The following is a 26,861-nucleotide window of genomic DNA, read 5'->3' as shown; positions in this document are numbered from 1 at the left end:
TCATGCACCAATAATTACTAATGTAAAAATGCAAGGTAACAAAGTAAAGATGAGACACTGGCACTTCCCCACCTACCAGTTAAAAAGAGAGAAATTTAAGGAATGGGTAGTGGAAATATAAAATTACTAGGGAAGATAGAAAGTAATCCAGAAATTTATAACTAGTGAGTGGGATGAAATAAAATGTAAAAAATAGAGTAAAAATAAAAGGTAAAGAGATCTAGTTAAGAAGTAATAATTATTTAGAGGGGCTGACAAAGGTTAAATTATTACAAAATAAGGATAATCTCACAGATCAAGAAGAAGGGCAATTGCAGAGTGCTAAAGAGAAAATAAGGGACTACCTGGATAATATGTATGAGTTTAGAAAGATTGCTGTTAAACAACTATTTTGCAATAACATTTCCAGAGCACAAAAATATTGGCACAACAACACAGTCAACAGAAAGTAGAAAGGATTGTTGACAAACTTAGGGAGCCTATAGCAAGAAAAACAACCAGAGATCCTGTACAGTTATTAGAGATATTTCTGAAATTTTATGAACATTTGTATAAATCAAAAAGTGGGGAAATCAAGAAAAAATACAAATGGAAATATTTATGGAAGATATAAATATGCCAAGGTTAGAGGTGGATGAGGTTCAACAATTAATAGTTAAGACAGGAGGTGATGAGATAAAAATGTTGATGCATAACCAATGTATAGAAAGTCTCCAGGGATAATTGGTATTCTGGTGGAAGTTTAGAAGTTAGAAGGGAAGAAAGTGATAAAGATATGGAAGGTTTTGTTTAACAGTATTTTAAAATAAGGGGAGGCACCAACATCCTGGAAAAAAGTTGTGGTGGCTATAATACCAAAAAAAAAAACAGTAAAGACCCATCTAATCTGGCTTCATATAGACCCATTTCAATTTTAGATCATGATTATAAAGTGGTTATGTCTATAATGGCTGAAATAATGGCAAAGGTGTTACCAAAATTGATAGATATGGACCAATGTGGTTTTGTGGAGGAGTAGCAAACATTTGACAACATTAACAAGGGTCTATATCACTTTGTCGAATTACTATTTAGCAAACATCTCTTCTTCGAAAAAATATTCAGCAAAAACACTAACTGTCGAACTAACTTTTCAGCAAAAATTTTCCTTGGGCAAACTGACAGTAGTCTGCCCTAACAGTCTTTAAAAGAAACCTGAATCCCCCCACACTCTCGCTAGCTAAATATACCAACTCCAAGATCGCACACTACAGTGGGGAAAAGGGCAAATTCCAGATGGTGACCATTACTGTCTTCTCTGAATAATTGTTCAATGAAGAGGCATTCACTAAATAGTGATTTTGCAAACTGCTAGGGACGCCATTAACAGAACAATGATGCTCCAGAAGGAAGCAGAATGTAAGAAAATACCACTGTTATTAGTAGGTCTTGATGCAGAGAAAGTATTAGACAGATTATAGTAGGACAATAGAAGCAGCTGCATTTCCTGATGCAATAATTAGGTTAATTAGAAGGATATATGAGAAACTAAAGGCCAAAATCAAAGTGGGGGTTCATTTCTGATAAGGTGTGTCTCAACAGTGGAACCTGGCAGAGGTGTCCTCTTTCCCTTTTATTATTTGCATTATATTTAGAACTATTGGCAAAGAAAATATGGGACTCAGAAAGTCAAGGATATGATATGTATAGTGTTCAAGAAAAGTTGCCTTTATTTGCAGATGATATTATTTTGTACCTGATAGAACCAGAAAAGGACATCTCAGTATTGTGCAATATTCTGAGACAGTTCAATGTTTTTTCAGGATAGAAAATGAATGAAGATAAAACAAAAGCTATAGCTATAACTTGTGTACCCACACATGATTTTGTTCAGCAAAACTCATATTTATGGGGACATAAAAAAAAAATTTAGGAGTATGAATTAAAAAGGATTTGGTTATGGAAGCTTACAATATGTGAGAAGAGACTAACAAAAAAACACAAAAAGTGAGAAACTGGAAGCTCTTGCCTATGGATATGGATAGCAAGATGCAAGCAGTAAAATGGTGTAGTCCCTTTAGTTTGATACACATTTCAAGCATATTTTTATCAACATGAGGAGAAGTTGTGGATAGCAATTAATAAAAAGTTGAAGGATTTTATATGGAAGGGGAAGAGGGCAAGAGTCAAGTGGGATGAGTTGATCCTCCCTATAGAAGAAGGAGGTTTAAGATTGCCAGATTTGAAAGAATATTTTAGAGCCACATAGGTTTAATGCTCTTATACATAACACAAGCAGAAAGCTGTAATTCAAAGTGGAAAGGGATGATGATGAAGCAGGGGATAATGTAAGAAATAAGGAATGGGTTTTTGGATGCATATCCTTATGAAGAATAATAACAGTCATACAGAATATTATATTCATGAAGTAGCAGAAAGCATACAGAGAAGTAAGCCAACATGGGAATGGAAATAGGAGATTCTACAGACAGGGATGACTACAATTACGGGTACAGAGACCAGACAAGTGGAGGCTGGAATTTACTGGAGGAAGATCGCAAAGGAACCAAGGTATTGAAAGCAAATAATTATAGAAGGAAAGGTGATAGAATGGGAAGAGGTCCAGAAGACATCTGGATTGCAGGCTAGTGATTGCCTTTCTTATCAGGGATTGATATCAGAGTACAGATAAAGAGAAAGGGACAGGGCAATCCTAAATCAAAGACCTGGTTGAGTTTTTAGCTGAATCTAGAACAGAAGCTGTTGTTAGAAAAAAGGGAAAATAATTAGTAGGGCATATAAAATATTGCACAGTGACTATAGGAATCAAATGAGGTCAGAAAAGGTTTGAGAAGTGAGATTAGATATGCATTTCAAAAACAAACAATGGGAGGACATATATATGGCTCTAAAATCTGCAACAAAATCTAGATGGCTTAGGATTTTTGCCTGGAAATGTTTGCGTAGATATTTTTTACCCCAAGCAGACTTAAATAATTTTTCCTCAGATAGATGTCAAATGTTGGAGGTGTAATGGGGAAGAAAGAGGTAACTGGGGACATATGTTTTGGGAGTGTAATGAACTGGTAGACTTTAAAAATTCCCTACACAGTGCTCTGTCAGGAATTCTGGGTAAGCAAATCAGTGCAAGTAAGGAAATGAGTTTTTTGAGCTAGAATACAGGATCTGAAATGCCTAGACATGGTAAGGGCTTGTTAACTTTAATTCTGGTGGCTGCCAAAAAGCAGTTATTAGAAAATGGAAATTAATGTCTAAACCAACTATACTCAAAGCAGTGAATATAAAATAACAGGAAGTGAGATATTTAGAAAAGGGTAGGAGTAAATGACATAGAAAAAATCAAAAGTGTTGAAACAATACATGCAGAAAAATATTTTTGAGGCTGAATGAGGTTTAAGAGAAGGCAGGAATTGAATAATTTATGCAATATCACTTAGATTGTATGAAATGCGACAATACAAAAAAGAAAGAGTAGTGAACTAAATTAAAAATGTAGAGTGCAAATAGCTATGCTATTAGAGACATACCTTGAAAGACTGTAACATGAGAATTTGATAAAGAAAGGTTTTCTGAATAGTTATTCATTAGAATAACTGGGTCAAAGGAAAACGAATTGCTTATATTAATTGTAAAAAGAAGACAGTGATAGAAGAAGAAAAAAAAGATAATTTTGGTAGATTTGTAGTACTAAGGGGCTACTGGCAAGGGAGGAGGATTACACTGGCATGTATTTATATTCTACCTAAAACTGCCATAATGCAGCTTAAGAAAATTCTGGGAGAAATAATAAGCTTTCAGTAAGGAATATTACTTGTAGGTGGGGACTGGAATTTGGTATGCAACAGTGAAGATGTGTCTAAAGGCCCAAAAGGGAAAATATAACAAAGGAGGGTAGATTTTTGAAGAAATTTATGAAAATGTTGGGCTTGGAAGATTTGAATTCAGTACTAGGAGTTTGGAATGAATTTACATATTATTCTCCAAGATACAAAAACTGGGTTAGGCTAAATAGAATTTATATTTCACAGGAACGTGTGCATTTAATTGAAGGTCTTGAAATGCACCCAGTAACTATTTCAGATCATGAGTGGGACAACCACACACAGCGCTCAATATGTGTGGATCAGTGTGGTTTTGTGGAGGGCAGGCAAACATTTGACAGCATTAACAGAAGAGTGATGATCCAGAGGGAAACAGAATGTAAGAAAATATCACTGCTGTTGGTGGGTCTTGATGCAGAGAAAGCATTTGACAGTAAGCTGGGACTTTATGAGTAGAGCAATGGAACCACTTGCATTCCCTGATAAAATGATAAGGTTGATTAGGAGGATGTACGAGGGATCAAAGGGGAAAATTAAAGTAGGTGAGGTTCTCTCTGATAATCTCTGCTTGAGCAGAGGAACCAAGCAGGTGTGTCCTTTTTCCCCATTATTATTTGCATTATATTTAGAACCACTGGCAAAGAAAATAAGGGCCTCAGAAATTCAAGGATATAATTGGTATGGTAGTCAAGAAAAGCTGGCTCTATTTACAGATGACATTATTTTATACCTGACAAAAACAGAAAAGGACATTACAGTGCTGAGGAACATATTGACTCGGTTTCAAATCTTTCTGGGATACAAAATTAATGACTCTAAAACAAAAGCAATAGTAGTAAATTATGTACCCATACATGAATTGGTACAGCAATATCCATACTTATGTGGACATTACAAAATGAAGTATTTAGGAGTATGGATTAAAAATTAATATGGTGTGGCAATTAAAGATAGGTGAGAAGAGACTAAAAAGAGAATACAAAAAATTAGAAAGTGGAAACTTTGTTATATGGATAGTAAGATACACGTAGTTAAAATGTTTTTAGTCCCTTTAGTCTCATACACTGGTCAGGCATATTTTTATCAACCAGAGGAGAAGTTGTGGATAGCAATTAATAAAGACCTGAAGGATTTTATTAGGTAGGGGAAGACGACAAGAGTCAAGTAGGATAAGATTATTATTCCAATAGAACAGGGCGGACTGGGATTACCCAAGTTGAAGGGGTATTTTAGAGCAGCACAGTTAAGGCTCCTATACACAGCACAAGCAGAAAACGATAATTGAAAGTGGAAAGAGATGATGATGAAGAGGGGGGAAGCTTAAGTAACAGGGAGATACTGGGATTTTGGATGCAGACATTTAAGGAAAACAATAATAATCATACAGAATATTATATTCATAAAGTAGCAGAAGGTATTCTAAGAACTAAACCAACAAGGGAATGGAGAAAGGAGATTCTGCCGATATGGATGACTGCAATTATGGATGCAGACAATACGCATGAGGGGGCAGGAATATAGTGGAGAAAACTGGCAAAGGAACCAAGGTGTTGGGAGCAAATAACTAGAGAGGGAAAGGTAAGAGAATGGGAAGATGCTAAGAACTTATTTGGACTGCAGGATAGAAGTTGCCTTCCATATCAAGGACTGATATCAGAGTATAGGCAAAGCAAAAGAAATAGGGGGGGGGTCCTAATTGAAAGACCAGCACTGGCAGAGTTTTTAGTAGAATCTACAACAGAAGTTGCCATTAAGAAAGGAATAATTAGTAGAGCATATAAAATATTGTATGATAACTATAAGAATCGATCAGAGGAAGTTAGGAAGGATTGGGAAGATAGACTGGATAAGTAATTCACAGTGAAACAATGGAGGTATATATGTATGTCTCCCACATATGCAACAAAATCTAAAAGATTTAGGATCTCTGCCTGGAAGTGTTTACATAAGTATTTTATACCCCAAGCACACTCCAAAGAACTTTTCCTCAGGTAGACAGCAAACGTTTGAGGTGTGATGGGGAAGAAAGAGGTAACTGGGAACACATTTTCTGGGAGTATAATGAGTTGGCCAATTTCAAAGATCCCCTACAGACTGCTCTATTGGAGATGCTGGTTAAGCAAATTTGGAGTAACTAGGGAAATAATGATATGATACAGAATCAGAATTGCCTAGACATAGTAAGGCCTTGTTGAGTCTATTTATGATAGCTGCCAAAAAAGCAATTACTAGAAAATAGAAATTAAAGTCTAAACCAACTTTACTAGAAGTAGCAAAGATAGTAACAGAGATAAAGCAACTGGAACTGAGATCTTTAGAAAAGGGTAGGAGCAAATTACATATGACAAAAATGGGGAAAAAATATGGGATCAATACATGCAGAGGAAGAACAAGGTTTAAATTAAGCAGTATTTGAAAGAGCTATGTAATGGCTGAATGACAATGACCGGATATATTAAAAATGATATATAACGTTTGCAACTACAGTTGGGTTGGCACAGTTTGTAATGTATAATGTTTGTGACTGAGATTGTGTCGCTATGGTTTACTTTCATTTATATAAATGTAAGATTGTTATGTCATGTGATAATTTAATAAAGATGTTTCTTGTTTAAAAAAATACATGTGATGTATAATGTTTGTAAATGTGAACGTTTTAATATAGTTTGATTACTTTTATAAAAATGTAAGTTTGCCTGTATCACAAGTGATAATTCAATAAAGGTGTTTAGAAAAAAATGGATTAAAAGAAAGAATCATCCAAGCTGTCAGTTGCAATTGCTCTAAGTTGGGGTGCACCAAGCATCCCTGACACTCTGTATATCCAGAGTGTGAGGAAGCTAGTAGTAATTGCTCTTGGCCAATTCCATTACAAGGGAGGACCAACTCTGCTTGGGCCAAAAGGGGGTCATCATAATGATCTTTGGTAATTCTTTCTGAATCTTCAGATGTGCCTTGGTATCAGAGGAAGGGATGGAAATGCATAAATGAACATCCCTATCCAAGGGAATGAAGATGCTTTTGTCCTCCAAGCATGGCTGCAAGGATGCCTTGAGCAGAATTTTTCTAAATGTCTGAATGAAAGGAGGTGAACAAATCTATTTGAGGTGCTCCCCACATCTGGATCAAATCCTGGAAGACCTCTGTCTTGAGTTTCCCCTCGGAGGGTCTGTCCAGGATTTGCTTAGCCTGTCTGCCACTATGTTTTGCTCTGACAGGATGTATATGGCCTGAAGCATTAGGGAATGCTGTAAGGCAAGTTCCTAGGCCATCACTGCCAGCCAGCAAAGAGGTATGTTTGTTCAGGTACCACACAACTGTAATGTTGCCTGTGACCACTAAAAGGGACCTGGAGACCATAAGAGGTGAAGAACGTTTAAGGCCTGCATCACTGCTAACATTTCTTTGATGTTTACGTGTTTTGTAACATCTGAAAGACCCCATTCACCTTACACTTGAATTCTCTTGGTCCATCTGGACTGATTGAACTGGGGTCTGAAGGGAGAAGGGTAGACCTGGACTGATCCCTCTACCACTCTTGGAACTGTAAGGGATGCATGTGATAGGATAAACACTTTTTAAGTACCACTGAATCATTCTCATATGGAATATGTCCAGTGTTATCATGAAGGTCATTGATGTCATGAGGCCTAGAACTCTGAGAAACACTGTTGGGAGAAATCCCTGAAAATGTTCTGATAATTCAAAATTGTGTCTTTTGGTAGAAAAGTAATTATTTTTCTGAGTCTGTCTAAGAAGACTATGCTTTGAGACAGTGTGAGACAGGACTTCTGTAGGTTCAACTTGAAGCCTAGATGAGCTAGAATGGTCAATACCTTGTCTAATAGTTCTAAATACCTGGAAACAAGCTCTGCACAACTCAGCAAGTCATTAAATAATGGAACATGTGCATGATCTGGATCCAGCAATAAGCACCCACTAAGATAGACACTTCATGAATACTTGAGGCACAGTAAATAGCCCTAAGGTTAATGCAGAAATCTATTAATGTGAGCCAGACACAGCAAATTTCAGATACTTCCTGAAACTGGGAGCAATTGGAATGCGATGATCGGCATCTTTCAGATTTAAAGTCACCATGACACAGTAGTCTGGGAGAAGTGGTAGGCTTTTCTACGGGGTGAGCATTTTGAATTGGGGTACTTTCAGAAAGGTATTTAGGTAAGACAACACTAACAATGGTCTCTATGATAGTTGCCTTTTGATTACAAAAATATTTTTGAGTAAAATCCTTTCCTTCTTGTGGAGCAGGAGCTGGTTCTATAACCCCTGTTTGCAATATATGAAGGAATACTAGAGAGAACAGACATGCCTGGGCTGGCACGTGTTGCGGCATTCCCCTAAAGGGAGGTGTATTTTCTGTCCACTGCAAACCGCAGCCTCTCTGAATTGTACTTAGCACCCATTTTTTTGAGATTATATGTGTTCAGGCTTCTGGGTTGAGCAAAAGCCTGGGGGTAGGGAAAAGGGGAACAGGAACTGGCAAAAGTCTTGTTATAGTCATTCTTTAGTAAGGGAATGATCCTTTTTGGGAAAGGAACCCCTTTTATTTGGTTTGGAAGCATTATCTAACTCCCATTTCCTCTTGGTACCCTGACTCTTGTTAGGCTGGGCACTATATTTGTTCTGCCGTTTGAAGTTGGACACTTTGTTAGGGGAGAACCTAGAAATATGACACACATTCCAGATGCCCCATGATTTAGTTTACCTCTATCATCCCATTGTTTGAGAATCTGCATAACAAGACCAGACGCCATTTCAAATCATAAAGGACTATTCAGAATCTCATTTTTACACCCTTAGAAAAATTCTGCTTACATAACCTGTCTGCAGAGTCCCCATACCTTCTCAATACAACGGTAGTGTCTGCATTTCTGGAATTGTGTCCTCATCTTCCAAGACTCTTCTCAAAGCATGTTTCGAAAGCTGAGTCACATTAGAAATAATCACATTCCTATAACACTTCTGGTCAGAAGGCAAAGATGCAGCAAAGTCATCTACACTGTAAGCACATTGCAAAATAAACCTCCATTTAAAGTACATAAAATTTAGAATTCTAAAGACTAACTAGACTGACAAGTTTTTCCTTTTTTAATGTTATCTGGGGGTGTAGGGTAATAAGAAGCCAAGGACCTCTCTTTAAAGTTGGCAAATGGAGAAAAGGGTTGGAGGTTAGCATAATGGTTACGGTGTTTACCTTACAAACACAAGGTGCAGGGTTTGATTCCCACAGGGGGTAATTGGCTAGGCTTAAAATAGCCCACAAGGGTAGTTAGCCTAGTACTAACCTATGAACCTATGAAATGCAGCTGGGTCAACTGACAACAGAGCAAAGAGATCTGTAAGATTGGAGTACACACTGATTTCCTCATGGCCTATTTAGGAATTGGTTCACTAGCTTAAGGGGTTTATATGCAGTTTAATAGACATCTACTGAGTCCGGTAACAGAGGAGGAACAGTCAAAACACTTAGAATCTCATCCACAGTAAGATCATAAATGCTACCAACCTCTGGAGTAGCTCCAGACTGCTTCCAGTCAAATACATTTCTAAACCTAGCTAGCATCTGTGGAGAAGCTGAACACTTACTTAGGTTTTTGAACCTGTTCACTTTCCGAAGAAGCAGACTGGATTTGTCTGCATTAGAGTCCCCTTCAAATCTGCAGCCACTGATTGATCTCTAGAGAAGATAGCCTCACAGTTATTCTGAATATGAGTATAGTCTCTGGGAACAGTTGACTATAAAACACCCACATCACTCCTATGCATAGTAATAACCTGATTGCCTGCAGTGTGATGATGTTTCTGTTTCTTTTTACTGTGAACTACACTAGTGGGCAAAATATCTGTGGACAGAGTAGTATCTCTAGCAAGGTGCCTCTTACCCCAGATATCTCCTGCACCTAAAGGTTATGATTCTCCTGTACGTGAACCTGGTACTGGAACAGCCCCAGAGGATGTCTGACCCTTGTATTACAGAGGGCTGAGGGCTCACAGCCAGCTTAAGGCAACAACAGATTCATAAACTATAGGCTGAGGAATGATTCTGTTGATTTTTTTAATATACAAATGGTTTTGATGGGGTGCTGTGGGTACTGCACTCCTGAGTGCATTCTCCTTTGGATGAGCTGTCTAGCAACTGTAAACTTGTCATTTTACCAACCATTCTCTACTGCAATATTACCAGTTTACCAATTATTTTTTAATGTAACATAAGTAATTTATTCTTCAAAGGCAGCAGGTACTGAATTTGAAGATGAAACACTGAAATGTAAAGTTGTTTGCCAGCAGCAAATATATGAAATACACAAATATATATATATATACACACACACACACACACACACACACAATATATATATATATATACACACACACACACACAATATATATATATATATATATATATATATATATATATATATATATATATTGAACTAGATAGGTATAGATATAGATATATGTATGTACTTCACAACATTGAACCTAAACACTGAACTGTAAAATGGTGATCCAAAAAGATCAAATGTCAGAACACTGAAAAAAAATGAAACAGCAACTAATATTTTTTGCAGGGGGCAAGCTGCCTCCACCCCCAGACCCCCTACTGATTATATACACCAACTCCAAGACTGCACATCAACAGGATAGGGACAAATCCTCACTCCCTGCTGCTCCACAACCTCCTACACAGTGATGCTAGAACAATCAGTGAAATTATTCTGCCGGTATTACTCACACTCAATATTACCGAACATCTGAATATGTATAAAAACTAAAACAGAAAGTAACTGAAAGTATAGAATAATAAAGAGAAAGGGAAGTTCCTAAAGGAATCATATCTCAGTCTGGAAGCTGGAAGCTACCGATGCATGCTGCTGGGGAGATTATTCAACTATGCAAGTCCTGCAGCTGGCATTAAAAGAGAGGGCAACTGACTTCTGCTGACAGGGGTTAGGATTCCCCTGTTGAGAAAGGCTTAGGGGAGTCAAATGAGAGAATTTTGAGCTTTGAAAAGGTGCCAGTTTGGGTTATATAGGTTGAGATGTTGGGAAATTTTGAGTTAAGAGAGTTTACTGATGTCTGTTAAGTATGGGATGGTAGGAAGGAAGGAAGCAGATAATTAAGCATGACTGTATCATGATGAAAGATCAAAAACAGTGGTTTGACTGAAGAACACAGGCTGAATATCACTGGATCAATTGTTTTATGATAACCGTTAAGTTACATTTTCACTGGACTATTGAATATTTTGAAGTGTAAAAATGGAAATTTACATAATATTATTGTGTTATGGATAGGGCGGCCGCGGTGGTGCAGTGGTTAGATTTGCCGCCTCACAGCAAGAGGTTCTCTGGTTCAATCCTTGGCTGGCATTCCTTCTGTGCAGAGTCTGCATGTCCTCCCTGTGGTCATGTGGGTTTCCTCCGGGTGCTCCAGTTTCCTCCCACATCCCAAAGACATGCTGTAGGTGGATTGGACACTCTAAATGGGCCCTAGGTGTGAGCGTGTGCATGTGTGTGCCTTCTGTGGGCACCGGGCTGGCAACACGAAACTGTAAAACTCCACTGCCAATCATGAGCGGACAGGTGATCCACTGTGGCGACCCCTAACTGGGAAAAGCCAAAAGAAGAAGAATTATTGTGTTATGGATATGTCACTTGGGAAGTTATAATGGAATTTTTAATAAGTGCTTACGTACACATGTTCATTTGTAAATGTGTTCTCTCATTGCTTGTTCGATTGATTCAGATTGATAAATATTGTCCTTACAAAAAAAAAAAAAAACAGAACTACAGTAACAACATAAAAGTCTTGGCATATTTTTGGGGGAAATTCAAGGATAAGACAAGTTTTCAGTATGTTGCTTCAATAGCTAGCAAAATCACATAATTTTTTGGTTTCACCTACTTATGTGAGCAAACATTTTTAGTTATAAGCATCTTAAAATCCAAATTTAGAAAATTTATTTGAGCAAACATTTTAGTTATGAAAATCTTAAAATCAAAACTTAGAAACAGATACTATACCTCTCAACTGTTCCTGGTTTTGCAGAACATCCCTGATTTTGCAGAACATACTTGATTTTGCTTCCTATTTTTATTCTGGCTCTCAAAAAAGTTTTGATTTTCTGGTTAATCATTGAGGATTGCAGTTAGTCAGTAATGCCAGACATTAGAGTTTCATACTTACTGTTCAGATAAAACATGCCGATGCAGAATATTGTTTTTTGCATGCAATACTGCCCAAGCGAGTGTGTGTTGCTGTGCAAATAACACCCACCCAGGAGTGATCTGAGGCCTAATACCATAGGAGGAGGGCCTCTACACCCCTGGAAGGGTATAATTTACACAGTAACACACACCCCCTTGGGCATTATTGCACTTAGAGAATAGGCTGTCAGTTAAACTGTTTTGTTTTACTTATTTATTTTTATTACTTATATTATTATTTTTTTATATTTTTATGTAAAATAATTCCTCTGCCTATTGTTTCAAACTTACTGTAATATATGAAGATGGTGTTGGAGGAAGTTTTACATCCAAATTATAAGATTTTCAAAAAATGTACAGATATTTACCTAATTTTTGGTCTCTTACTCATAGAATTTGTGGTTTATTGGCAATCATTGGGGATGGCAGTCAATAAATAATGACAGACAATTGAGTTTCAGACAGTATTTTCTTCAGAAAATGTACGATAAAATAAATAGTTTTATTCTAGCAACTTTCTAATTTTACATCAGCAATGTTTAAAATCTGTTCCTATTTTTTAGCCTTTGTCCCCCCATACCTCTAAACTCTTAGCTCAAGAAATCTGGACAAATTACACAATAATGTGAGGAATGTTGTTGTTGTGTCTTTCGGCTTTTTCCCGGTTAGGGGTCACCACAGCAGAACTCTGGTCCGCTAATGATTGGCAGTAGACAATAATGTGAGGAATAAAGGTCTAAAATTGGGGGCAGATTTTAAATATTGCTCTTATAAACTTTGAAAGTTGCTAGAATAACAGGATTTGTGTTGGCATGCATTTTCTAAAGGATACAAAGTTTAAAACTCAAATGTATGTACCACTTAGTAACTTCAGTCCTGTACGATTTGCCAGAAAATCACAAACTTTATGAGGAACAATCTGATAAATAATAGGCAAAAATCTGGACAGTTGAGAGGGTATGATCCCCTCTTTATTTTAGGCTTTATCCAGATTTCTTGAACTAAGAGGTTGAGAGGTATGCCTGCCTCTTAACTGGTTGATTGTTCTCATGCTGTCTCACATGCACAAACACACACACATTTCTGCTTTCATGCATGCAAGCACACATACACACACATGTAGACAGAAACTTAAATGTATGCATATATATATATATATATATATATATATATATATATATATATATATATATATATATATATACACACACACACACACACACACACTTTTCTTTCTTTCTTTAAATGTTTCTTTTAATTTTACACTCGCTAAACAGCAAAAGTGCTGCTTAGTGAATGTAAAATAATCTCGATCAACCTCACTCTCACTTTCATGCATGCATACAGTCACACACAAAGACATAAATACCCACACTCACACACACAAACACACCATTTTTTTCTAATATTCTCTATTTATTTTAATTTTATGTGCACCAAACAGAAAAGCACTGCTTTGTGCTCATAAAATAATGGTGACTGTTAGCCTCCTTATTGTCCACTCTTATTGGCACTTTAATATGGTCCTGTGAAGCAGCAGACTCACTTTTCAGTGGGCATTACCTGTACCTTATCACCTTGCTGGAGAACGTCTTTACTCCAGTCATGGTGCTGATGTACAGGTCATCCATTCTCTAAAAATTATTATTCCACAGCCAGACAGTGCATTAATGATATGTTAGTGCACCTGCACAGCAGATGACATTAAATTTAACTGAATGATAAAGTAACACTGCTGCAACAGGCAAAGTCAAAGTGTTGGAAACTGTATAAAGAAAGCTTTATTGCCTCAAGGCACCTAAGGGAAATATATAAAGGAAATAGGAAATAAGTTATTGGAGGTTTTGAGTTCACCAAATCAAACAAAACTGAGTGACTTACCAGAAAGTCCACTGGGTCATCTGGCCTGACTTTGCAGCACTCAATCAGCCCGTGTGTGAGAGTTGGCATGACATTCTTCATTAAATAATTTCTTAACGGAACTGAGTGAGCTTCAAGTAATTCCACTTCTTGCTTCTTCACCTCTTCCAGACGTTTGTTCTAAAAGTTCCAATATAAATGTGTTATTTAATTTAGTTAACTGTAAAATGTAGTGATTAGATACATTCTTTTTACATAAAAGTATTCCCAAATGAAAACATGCAATGTAAAGTAAAAAAAAAGAAGTTGTGTCTTACCAGAATGTTCCATCTGTGATGTCGGGCTTCACTAATCCTTGACTGTGGGCTCGGGAACCGACTCGACCTTTAACAAATCTTGTCCCTTCCAAAACTCGCGATCTAAGCTCTACCCACAGTGCTCCTCACCAAATTACCTCAGATCGAGTTTGCAAACAATAGTGACAGACAAGAAATAATAGATAAGAGGCCATATCTGAGTCCATATTATGAAAGCCAATGTTTGGGAAGATCCAATCCACCAAGAGTTCTAAAGGCAGGGGAAGGAGGGAGGGAATGTCAAGGATTAGTGAAGATCGACAACACAGATGAAACATTATGGTAAGACATAACTTCTTTATCTGATGTTGCCAATTTTCACATAATCCTTGACTGTGGGACAGAGTCCCTAGCTGCCTGGATCTTGGGAGGTCTCATGGAAGAATATTTCTGAACACCATAGACCCAAATGATGCACGTCCTCCAGAGACCAGGTCCAGTTTGTAATGCATAATAAAGGTATGAGGAGATACTCATGTTGCCACTGCACAAATATCATCTAAAGAATCTCTGGCATGAAAAACTGTAGATGTTGCTATTGTTCTAGTTGAATGTGCTTTTACAGATCCTGGTGAGTGGAGTCTCTTTCTGTCATAAACAAAGGTGATACAGTCCTTAAGCCATTTAGTGAGAGTAACTTAGATACTGGACTCCCTGAAGTAACTGAAGAAAAGGAAATAAATACCGGGTCAGATTTTCTGATATTCTTTGTTCTGTGAAGGTAGAAATGTAATTGTCTGTGTACATCTAGTAAATGCAGACAGTAATTCCCCTTATTGGAAAAGTTGGGAAAAAAAGACTGGGAGATGTAAAACCTGACTGATATTTAACTCAGAAACAACTTTGGAAGGAAGGAGGGATTTGTCAGGATGAAGACCCTGTCCTTATGAAAGATTAAGTAGGGGGGGTTGTAGGATAAGGCTTGTACTTCAGATATTCTCCTGGCATAAGTGATAGCTATTAAAAATAAGGTATTCCAGAACAAGAATTTTAAGTCACAACTTGTTGAAGGCTCAAAAGTGGGACAATAAAGAGACTTCAGTACCATATTCAAGTCCCATGGAGCAGATGTTTCCTTATATAGAGGTCTGAGCATTAAGGTTCCCTTCAAAAAGGCTTTGCAAAGTTTGTGTGACATAAGGGATGAACCATCGAAACCTATATGGAAGTTAGATATCACAGCCAGATGCACTTGAATAGTACAGGCTGATGCGCCTGCCTCAAAGAGTAAAGCCAAGAAGTCTAAAACTTTATCAACGGACACCGGATATGGGTCAAGATTACAGTCTAGTGACCATTTTGTAAACATTTGCCACTTGTTATGGCATAATTTTCTAGTTGAAGGTTTATGGTGGGCCAGAACGATGCATTTGACTGAGGAGGTGAGGGAGGGATGCCTGGCAATCATGGGAACTGGAGAAGCCATGCAGTGAGCTTGGGATGCTGCAGATTTGGATGAACCAGTCCCCCCAGGTGGGAAAATAGGTCTGGCTGTGTCCACTATCCAGGCTTTCCAAAGTAGATGAAGCCATAAGAAAGGAAACCAGACCTGCCAAGGCCAGAATGGGGTGATGAGGATTATTCTGTTCTTCAATCTGTTGGCTTTCTTTAGAAAATGACATATTAGGGGAATTGGAGGAAAGGCGTACAATAGACTGGGGGGGGGCAATCATGAAGGACAGCATCTCTGGGTGACTCCCACATTGCAGGAATAAGGGCAAAGTAACTGCTGCACTAGTTTGTTCAGAGGGGAGGCGAAGAGGTCACAGTTGGCCCCAAAGGCAGAATATCTTGTCTGCCACCACTGGATTGAGAGATCACTCATGAGGCAAGAAGATGGATCTGCTCAGTTTGTCAGCTATCATGTTGGGGCTCCCCCAGAATGTGCATTGCCATTACAAAGTGGTTGGAGGAAATTGCCCATTGCCATACCCTGAGCACTTCTCCACAAAGAGGGTATGATCTGGTTCCCCCTTGTTTGTTGATTTACCAAACTACCGGCATACTGTCTGTTTGAATTGCAATTGTTCGCAAAGGGACAGCATCTTGAAATGCCTGCAACACTAAGAGCACTGCCCTCATCTCTAGAACACTGATATGCAAATTGGCCTCCAGCTGGGACCAAGTACCTTGGACTGTTTTTCCCAGATAATGTCCCCCCTCCCTATCTGGGACGCATCTGAGGTCACTATGGCTTGGGGTTGAGGAAGGTAAAGGGACGGCCTAACAAAATTTGTTTGGATTGGAGCCACCAACTCAGATCTTCTTTGCACTGATTGGTGATCATAGTCAGATGGGAGACTGGATGATTCAATAAGGGCCACTGGGAGGCCAGACGCCATTGAAGAATTTGCATGTGATATATGGTCAGGGAACTAGAGTGACAGAGGCTGCCATTGACCCTAGAGCCTGTAGAATGAGTCTTACTGTTACTTTCTTGCTGCAAATTATCTGGCTGACTTGTGATCTGATCCTTTGGAGTCTTTCTAGGGGAAGGGATGCAATGCCAGTGACTGTGTCTAACATAGCTCCAATGAATTCCAGCTGTTGGGATGATTCTAAATGGGATTTTTTGTAGTTTATAATAATTCCTAAGGTGGAACAAAGAAGAAGAGTATAATCTTGTGCCTTTACTAGTTGATGCCTTGTTGGAGCTGTAAGGAGGCTGTCATCTAGATATGGAAACACTCAGAATCCCAGCAGTCTGAGCTGAGCAGCTACCACTGGTATGCATTTGGTGAACACCCTGGGGCGTGTGGTGAGACCAAAGGGCAGGGCCCTGAACTGATAGTGACTGGCTCCCAGCCAGAAGTGCAGGAATGTCCTGGACCATTTGTCCATTTTAATATGGTAATACACATCTTGAAGATCTACAGAGCAGATCCAATCATCTTTTTCCTAGAATGGAAGCATAGACTGAACTGAGACCATCCGGAATTTGGTTTGCTGAACTGATTTGTTCAACTGACTGAGATCCAAAATCAGTCTCCAGTCCCCTGTTTTCTTGGCACAAAAAAGAATCTTGAGTAAATCTCGGATCCTCTCTGGTCTGGTGGGACTGCTTGGATGACTCTTTTGTCGAGCAGTGTTTGAATTTTAAGACCGCTGCATCCTTGTGACTGGGTGGAACATCTGGGATTCTTCTTAGTCTTTTTGGTTCCTCTAAAAAGGGGATGTTGTAATCTCTGGTAATAATCCTCTGCACCCATTTATCCATTGCTATCCTTAGCCAGGCAAAATGGTGCTGGGATAATCATCCCCGACTGCCTCCAGAGGAAGGCAATTGGGCCTCCTTTCAGGAGCACTGATAGGAGTTACCAGGGAAAGAGTCCCCGGAACTCTGATTCCGCAGGCCATTTCTGTCTCTTGAATGGCGTCTTCCATTATTATTCCCATCCTGTTCCGGGGTAAGTCATTGCCATGTGAGTCCTGGAAACGTCCTTGGTCTTTTTGAACCACAGCCTCCCACATCTCAGGTTCCTGGAATAGGGCTGTTGAGGAGTGGAGAAGCATATGCCCATGGCAGAAAGGGTATTCCCATCTTTCTTACATCTGGCTAGAGTCTCTTTAACTTTGGGACCAAATAAGGAAGTTCAATCAAACGGGGCATTGATGAAAGAAGACTTAAATGGCTCCGTAAAATCCCATAACTGCATCCACTAGTGTTTCCTGATTGCTATGCCTGAATCCGCTGCTTTTGTCATCCCTTTAGCAGCATGAGCAATTAGCTTCATGGACGAGTTGAAGATAGATTCCAGGGTGGTGAGCTGAGAACAACTTTGTCTCAAACTCCCTCAGCTACTGCTCCCAAAAAAGTATCTGACAGCTCTTTAATCAGATCTCTTTGAAGCCTGGTAAAATGTGCTATGTAGTTCAAGGACCTCAGAGTGAAGGGTGATGAAGTGTATATGCACTTCTCAAATCTATCCATTGTCCTAGACTCTTTGTCAGGAGGATGGATAGTAGGACTTTCGTCAGCAAGTTCCTTCTTGGTGGCTGCCACTACCACCATGGCATCCATAGGAATTCCTTTGGCCAGGTGTTGCTGATCAGGTCTCCTTGGGACCAGCTTGATACAGTCACATCAGCTTAATAAGACTGTTAGCAGGCAGAAAAATCCAAGAGACAGAAGGTTGGGCACAAAAAGCCTCTAGGTATACTGATTTCCTCCAAGGAAGGCTGGAGGCCTCCCTCTATTTAAAAATTTCTAGGATGTTCCTGAAGGAAAAATCTTCAGTGGTGACTTAAGGGAACCTTCACCCTCACTGAAATCAGTATCTTCTGTGAAGGACGCTTCAGGGTAGTCCAAGTACTTCCTCTTGCACTTTCTGTTCAAAGGTACCTCTTCAGTGGGGTGTTCAGGAGAAGTATCCGAATATGTCATAACTAATGTGGTTTGATCCTGAGACTTTTGTGCTCTGTGTCTCAGGGAAGAGTGTGGAGCAAATTCCAGTCGAAGGGTATGGACAAAATGTTTAGTCCGACAGGGAAGGCATAGACTGTTTGCAACAATGGACAAGGTACTCTCTATGGCCTGGAAGGCAGGCCCACCATAGAGGGATGGGAGCCCAAAAATGAAACAGACTCCTTCAGAACCATGGTCCCACTTCGCAATGAGGAGGCCGCCTCTGAAACCGAAAAAAGGGTCAAGCTTGCATACGCCAAAGCACCGAGGGGCATGGAAGGTTCCAAAAGTATTGAAGTCAAACCCTGCCCCTTGGAACCAGCAATGAAGCCTCAAGACTGGGAGATCTCCAGGTCCGACAAACCTGAAGAACTCAGGGTAGCTCTCAGTGATGGAGAAGGAGCTGGCACTGAAACAGTTGAAGCCGGGAAGGTCGGCACCAATAGCTATGAAAACTCAACTGGAGTCGAAGGAGGAATAAGCAATGGTGTGGTAAGGTTCCAAAGCTAACATTGTTAGGAACCATGGAGGGAGGTAATCCTCTCACCATAAGGATCTGATTCACCAGTCTCATAATATCAGATTCGGACAAACTCTTGGTGGATCAAACTGAGGAAGCTGATGGAGACTTTGGTGGATGTTTCTCCAAAAAGGGATTGGGAGGACAGTCCACAAAGGGATCTACTAAGGGTGAATATGTGGTACATGGTAAATATATAATCAAAGGGTCGTTTGGTTCTGTAGGCTTGGTTGGTACCCAAGGGGAAGTGTCTGCACTGAATCAGGTACCGAAGACATTGGCTCTGAAGAAATCAGTGCAGAAACAGGCGCCGTTGGCACCGAGGACTGAATATTTTGGCCCACCGATTCTGAGGAGGCTGTCAGTACCATGGCAGTCTTGGCATCTTTGCTTGGTGGTTCCGATGAGCATGTCAGAACTGACTGACTTCATTTCCTCAGCTTGGAAGAGGAGGAAGAAGAAGAAGAACTGGCTTCAGTTTTTGGACCAGATAAGGCATTGTCAAAGTCCAACTTATGCAAACCTTTCAAACTTAGTTTGTTTTTATGGTCAGTCACAGTTCTGTGGCTGAAACTGTGACAGACTGCACAGTCCTCTTGTAGATGGACCACACTGAGGTAATAGACGCAAAGAGTGTGTTCATCTGAATTTGGCATCTTCTTATCACATTTTTGGCACCTCATGAAACCAGAAGTGCCTTTGGAGGGTTTGTCAGCCATTACAAAAAACAAAGGCCACAACATACAGACACACACACACACACACACGCACACACACACACAAAATGGGTCGTTCTGAGAAATCAGAAAGGAAAGGGCTTTTTTTTAACTAAGTAAAGAGAAAAAGGACAAAAAGAAAGGAAATACCAACAATGGTATTTAAGAATACCTGAAGGTAAAGGGGAAAAATTACCAACGATGGTATGTGAGAAAACCACCTAATGGTAAATCAGAGAAAAAAAAATACACTCACGCATAAACTAAACTGTCAAAAGGAGGAGCAGGTAGTATAGATACAAAGGATGATAGACAGACTAAGAAAATAGGAAATTCTAACTTACAGTTTTTGACAATAAGCTATCACTCGAGAGATCAGAGAGAACCCATCTGGCACTATGAAGTGGCAAATGAGATCTGAGCTAATTTGGTGAGGAGCATTGTGGGTACATCTTAGCTTGAGAGTTTTGCAAGGCACGAGCTACAATAATGGCCAAATTGGTTCCGAGGCTTGGAACCGAGCCCACAGTCAAGAATTATATGAAGACTGACAACATCAGATCTTAAGTTTTGACTGGCCATTCAGTGTAGTCTTCAGTAAAAATACTCTGTATGGTAGACTCTGCAAGTAAAGACAGCCCTCAAGCAAAGTCTGATGCATCTGTTGTTATAGACTATACTGGAGCTGGGGCTTAAGATGGGAGCTATGGATTCACATAAAATGGTGTCTCCAACAAAAGGTTCCATTTTTATAAATTTCAGCACTGGAATTTGAATGGTCATTGGGTACTGACGTTGGACTATACAGATTTTAGGTACCATTGATTTTTTTTTTTAATGGAGTCTGGCTAGTGGAATCATAGCTATCATAGATGCCATTTAACCTAAAACCCAGAGAAACTTCTATGCCAGAGTGCTGAACTGAGTGAAAATACTCAGAAATAGATCTACTTGTGGAGAAAAGCTCTTTTAATGGACATATGCAGGCAATACCTCTAGAACACCATTCTGTATGATGGAATTAGACAAGATTTTTGAATGTACTCCTGGAAACCATGCCTTTGAAGGAAATCTCTTACCCAAGTGAGAAATTCCTGACAATGAAATTGATTCTGCAAAGATAAACAAGTCATCTAAAGGAGGAAAAAGTGAATACCTTACAGACTGCAATAAGCTATCACTAGAGCTACACACTTTGTGAATACCCTTGGGGTAGAGGATAACCCAAATGTTAATGCAGAGAACTGAAGGTGTAATCTAGACTCAGAAAACCTAAAAAAGAAAGCATCTGAAACCGTGCTATTGGACTATGATGATAAAATGGCTGCCAAAAATGTAAGGGGAGATAAGATGTAACAGGTTCTGAAGAGGTACTTTTTGAAAATTGAACTTTTTACAAATAGGTAGAGAAAGGAAAGATTCAGGACTGATGTGAACTCATGAAGTTTCTTTCTTTTACAGAAGAAACATCCTAGAATAAAATGCGTTCCCTGCAAGAGAGAAAGAGGGAGAGGGACAGTTTCTATAACCCCTAGAGCCAGCAGATGCTGAAGAGAAATGGAGATTGGAAATGGGGGGAAACAATATGGATTGTCAGGGTGGGATGTGTATTTGTAGATGGTCAATCAGACTTGTTGGACAGTCCCGGGTTTTGGCATGCTCCCCCTACTGTTCTCTAGACTTTTGCTGGGTCTACTTATTTAGTTTTTTATGAAAAGATGTTCAGGTAGGAGTGAAACTTTAACAAACTTGGAGAGGGAAGACTTAAAAATCTGAGTCACCCATCGAAAAAGTTTCACTCTCTCATCACACCTTTTATGGACCTTAGCAGTAGATGGTCCAAAATCAACCTCCCTATCAAAAGAAGAATTAAAAATCTCAATTTTAACATCCTCAGGTAAATTTTGAGACTGTAACCATGCAAACTTTCTCTTAAGTCCCAATAGCATCTTCTCTAGAAGTGGCATCAGCTGAATCATAAGCACATTTCAAAGTGTTTGTTCACTTTAGACAGAGCCAATAAGCATATTTATAGAATATTTTCATCAGAAGAGAGAAAAGTAGCTATAATATTACTCATATTTTCAAATGATGCAGCAAAAACTTTAACATTGAGCTTGACAATTAGGAATAGTAAAAATTAGTGTGGCAGAACTATACACTTTTTTAACTCTTGTGAAATGTTTTCCCATCCCAGGACAAGCAAAAGTGGCTTGTAGAAATTTCTGTTTTATATATATATATATATATATATATATATATATATATATATATATATATATATATTTATATAAATGTATATATGTATGGGTCTACTTGAAAAGACCGAAAGCCGACTTACCCAAAGACAACAAGACTGAGACAACATCACTGAATCTTTAAAAGAATCTTCACATAACGAAGAACGTACCTAAGGAAAGGAACCAGTCAGCCAACAATAGCAAGAAAGACACAGAAGCACTCCAAAATCACACAACTGGGGTACTTTGCCCCCACACCCCCCAATCCCGACACCCCCCCCAACTAATTATACCAACTCCAAGACTGCACTATAGTGGGGAAAAGGGCAAACTTCCAAAGTAGGCCAACAGGTTCCTTTCCCTGGGTATGTTCTTGGTTATGTGAAGCTTCATTTAAATGAAGATTCGGTGATGTTGTCTCCATCTTGTTGTCTTCAGGTAAGTGGGCTTTCGGTCTTTTCAGATAGACCCTTATTTAAATACTATAATAACAGTGGAGTCCTTCTGAAACAAACTTATTCATCCTATATTTTCAGAAAAAGAAATTTCTTCTAAGCGACTTTCTCAGAATCTGAATCAGTCTCACTGGAGGACAGAAAACAGAAGTTATTCCCTCAAAATCACTTTTTGTAATCTTTTTCAAGCACGGACAATGCAGGCTGTGTAAGCATCTGTGGTGATACCTTCAAGGGTGAGACCATAGCAGGTATCCCTGGGTAACAGCTCATTTCTTTTCTTGATGCAGAAATCAACGAAGATCTCACACTAGTGTTAGTGCCTGAAATTACCCATAAAGAGATCACTTTACCTCTATGACTAGTTTATATTGAGAAGTCTTGCCTTTTTCTTTTCCCATAGTCATAGTCTTCACTTTTAATTGCTTTAATACGGTCTTCTTTTGTATCATTAGTGCTTTCTCCTTTCCTCAACCATGGCCTCCCCAACATGTTTTCCCTCATCTTCTACAAGGTTTCCTGGGGTAACATTTAGTTTTTTTTTTTTTTTTTTTTTTAGTAAAGAGGCCTCTAGTGCTTTAACCTTTTTGTTTCCTGAGAGAAGGTCTGACATTTTGACAAAGTTCATAGTCCAGCTTGATATATCCATTCCCTAAGCAGATAATATTGTAATTGTGAAAGTATTTGATGGCAGTTGATTTGTCACAATCACATATTTTAAGCTTTAAAAAAGACATAAGTGAATATTACCAATTTTGAACACCTGAATACTGCAAATAAATTACATAACACTGTTAACAAATATCTCAGGTACTGTTAAAATATAGTTGTTTAAAGCTACTCAGAAAGGTCAGAATATCAACCAAAAAACATTTATAATGTAGTAGATTCAGGAATCACTTGATGCTACAAGAATTTGACATGACTGTTACAGAAGATATAAGGAGCAGTGGAGGCTGGTGTATATTTTAAACGCAGAAGCATAAGACTGACGCAGGTTGTCACCATATAGACTAGGACTGCACAGTGAGTATTGCTGGGAAATTGATACAGATGAAGAGGGCCAAGGTAGGTAAGGTACAAAAAGTTATGCATAAATGATAAAATATTTCACAGCATAATAATTATACAGTACCACAAAACAAATTTGTATATTCCATTACTCATTTTTTGTCAGTGGACTTGACCCTTATGTTTTCTACCGAGGTAATGCAGTGTACCAAACTGATGTCCAAGTGATGTTTATCTTGCACTCAAACGGAAATTATTATACTGCTTTCAGATTGTATCAACAGTGTTATAGTGGCAGCTATGTGCTGCAAATCTCCAACTCTTCCTAGATAATACCTGATGCTCGTTTGTCTCTAACATGTATGACAAGAAGGCCTGGGGTTTCGTTCAGATGCTTTAATACACACAAACACATCAGGATGAACAGCAGCATCTTTAAACATGAATGAACTAGTTAACAGACATAAATTACATACATACATACATACATGCTTATATCTCAAAAGCTAACTACAAAATGGCAGTCAGACTTGCACGTGCTCAGTATTTATACACCTGTGCAAGCCCTTGGAAGCTTCTTAAAGGTATATACACATGGTTCTACCTGACATAGCCGAAACCACACAACACCGACAAGCACATCACCGACACCACATATTCGACAGTCCATAAACACGAAACCACACATAACCGACAACGAAATAACCGACGGTACACAAACACGAAACCCCATACACTGCACACACCACAATCACAATTATTAAAAACAAAACACATCCCCATTCCACAAACCACACACACAACACAAGCACACCAAAATCCTTACAAGCCCACACTAAACCTTACCTAACCCTAAGGTCCGTCACTATCGCACACTTACCTACCCGCTCCTAACCCTAACTCACTTAACCCCTATCGCCTAACCCTAACTCACTTAACCCACCCCTATCGCTCCCTAACCCTAACTCACTTAACCCACCCCTATCGCTCCCTAACCCTAACTCACTTAACCCACCCCTATCGCTCCCTAACCCTAACTCACTTAACCCACCCCTATCCCCACAGACCGTCAATCTCCACACTTACCTGCCTCGCACCCTAACGTCCGTCACTACCGCATACTCACACAGCCTTTCCCCATGTCGGCATCCTCGGCGTTGGTGTTGTCATCCGTCGTGTCGGTCTTCTGCATTGTCGATGTTCTGCCACTCGCGATTCGCGTCGGTCTTCTTCGTTTTCGGTCTTCTGGAGCTCCGAATTCCGCTGTCGGTCTTCTGCGCTGTCGACGAAGTCAGGTAGAACCATACACATATATATTGATCTACATCCTCCCTCTTAAAAAGATTGCCCTTTATGCAAAATGATATCAGAGTTAGGCATGCATTACTATATACACTGGAAACAAAACACAATGTTCATGCCCAAGTTGCTTCATATCTGTTACAGGGTTTAGAGATTCAACCATATCTCATAACTTAACAGTTGGGACCAAACCTAGCAACAGGGACAGTCTGCAGTGCACAGCTCATATCAGGAACTTCTGAATTCGTCACAGAAACAGGAATGTCCACTGAAACTTCCCTGGAATTAGAACACTGGACAACTCACTCTGAGATAAAGAGTCTTTCTCACAGGCTATGTGCTGTGATATATGCTCAGACACTGGTCTCAAATGCTTCCAATTCCACCTAAAGATTGTTCCTTCTAACTCCACAATGTACGATCTCAGCTCTGGACCAATATTCTTCACAACACCACACTAGCAAATGTTTCTAACATAACCTTGCACCTGGAATCTGTGTCAACTTTGAGACCTATGGATTTGCCATTTATCCGAACAGTACAAAGTACTTCATTCTTTGCCCTTGCAGTGACTGTTTCATGAAGCACTGACACACCATCAACATAAACAGTGGCCTTCGACCCTACTCCATAGCTTTCTCATTCAACAACTCGTTTCTTAAAATATTCCCTTTTAATGAAATAATGTGGGCCTTTTGATTTACAAAACCATTTGAAATGATTAATTTATTACATATGTGACAATGTTGACCAAAAGCTAAACATCTTTCCCTTTTATTTTCATGACTTCCACCACAATTACGACAGTTGGCAATGAAACCGGGTTGGGGCCAATGGTTTGAGTTTGCTGACTCACTCATGCTCCACTGAGAATGTGCGATTTCCAGAGTTTGCCTTAGAACATGCTAGAAAGCTCTGGGGTTTACCAGTGAGTGCTGCAGGGGTTACAGTGCTGCCATGTGCTTGGGCCTGTTTCTTTTAACCACGTGCTGCATACTATCAACATGAACTTTATCACTGTGCCTTTTAGAGCTATTCTCATTTGTAAGCATATTTGTGTGCTTTTCTGTGAATTCATATATCTGACAAATCTGAGTGGTCTTATTCAAAGTTAAATCACTGTCACGAAGCAAAATCTTTCTCACAGCATCATCTTTGATGCCACACACAAGTTTGTCTGTTATCAACTTAGCCCTTAAGTCACCAAATCTGCACATTTTAACTTTATGTCTTAGGTCAGTTATATATGCTAGAAAAGTTTCACCATGCTTTTGATCCCTTGTGTAAAATAAGTGCCTTTCCATCATAATATTTGTCTGGGGGTTACACATTTGTCTAAATTTACATTTTAAGGGCTCTGGGTCCTCCCTTGACTCAGCCAATACAACAATATAACAGTTTTCCCTGTTTCCTGTATAGATAATAGGTGCATACACAAATGAGCACTCCCTTTCTATTGCTTCTGACCCAGCTTAATTAAGTAGAATAAACGCATTTGTACAGTCATCTTTATCAGAAAATGCAGTCTGTATGAAAATGTCATACTCTTGCTCAAACACTCTCCAGTTCTCAGCAATATTACTGTCAAACACAAGTGCACTGGGTTTTCAAAATCCATCTGCCATACCCAGGAAGTATACACCACACTAAAAATATGGCCCTTGTAATTATGTAAGAACAAACTGTTCTGTGAGCTTGTAACAACATTCCGATGCACAACAAACTTTTCAAAATACTTTACTTTGCGGAATATGCTCTATAATGGCTGTATTCAATGAAATATACCTTGTGATGGCTGTAGTTTGTGAAATAGCTTTACCGTAACACTGCACAAACATGCAAACACTTTATATACTTCTGATAACTTTGATATCTTTGCTAATAAGAAAAATACACATGCTTTGTAAAAATTAGATAATTTCCCCATATTTTATTTGGTTT

General features: G+C 39.0%; 1 protein-coding gene across 1 annotated transcript in view; it reads right to left on the bottom strand.

The window, feature by feature from the left end:
- AK7 (adenylate kinase 7) overlaps positions 1–26,861 on the bottom strand; it is a 1,289,119-nt gene that overhangs the window by 86,271 nt on the left and 1,175,987 nt on the right. Inside the window, exon 17 of the mRNA XM_044074647.1 lies at positions 13,937–14,095. Coding sequence (XP_043930582.1) covers positions 13,937–14,095 — 159 coding nt within the window. The remainder of the gene's footprint in view (positions 1–13,936; positions 14,096–26,861) is intronic.

The sequence above is a fragment of the Protopterus annectens genome, chromosome 6.part0, assembly GCF_019279795.1.
Source record: "Protopterus annectens isolate FY-2018-M chromosome 6.part0, PAN1.0, whole genome shotgun sequence".
NCBI classification, from domain to species: Eukaryota; Metazoa; Chordata; order Ceratodontiformes; family Protopteridae; genus Protopterus; species Protopterus annectens.
This window is presented reverse-complemented; position numbering and strand designations above follow the sequence as displayed.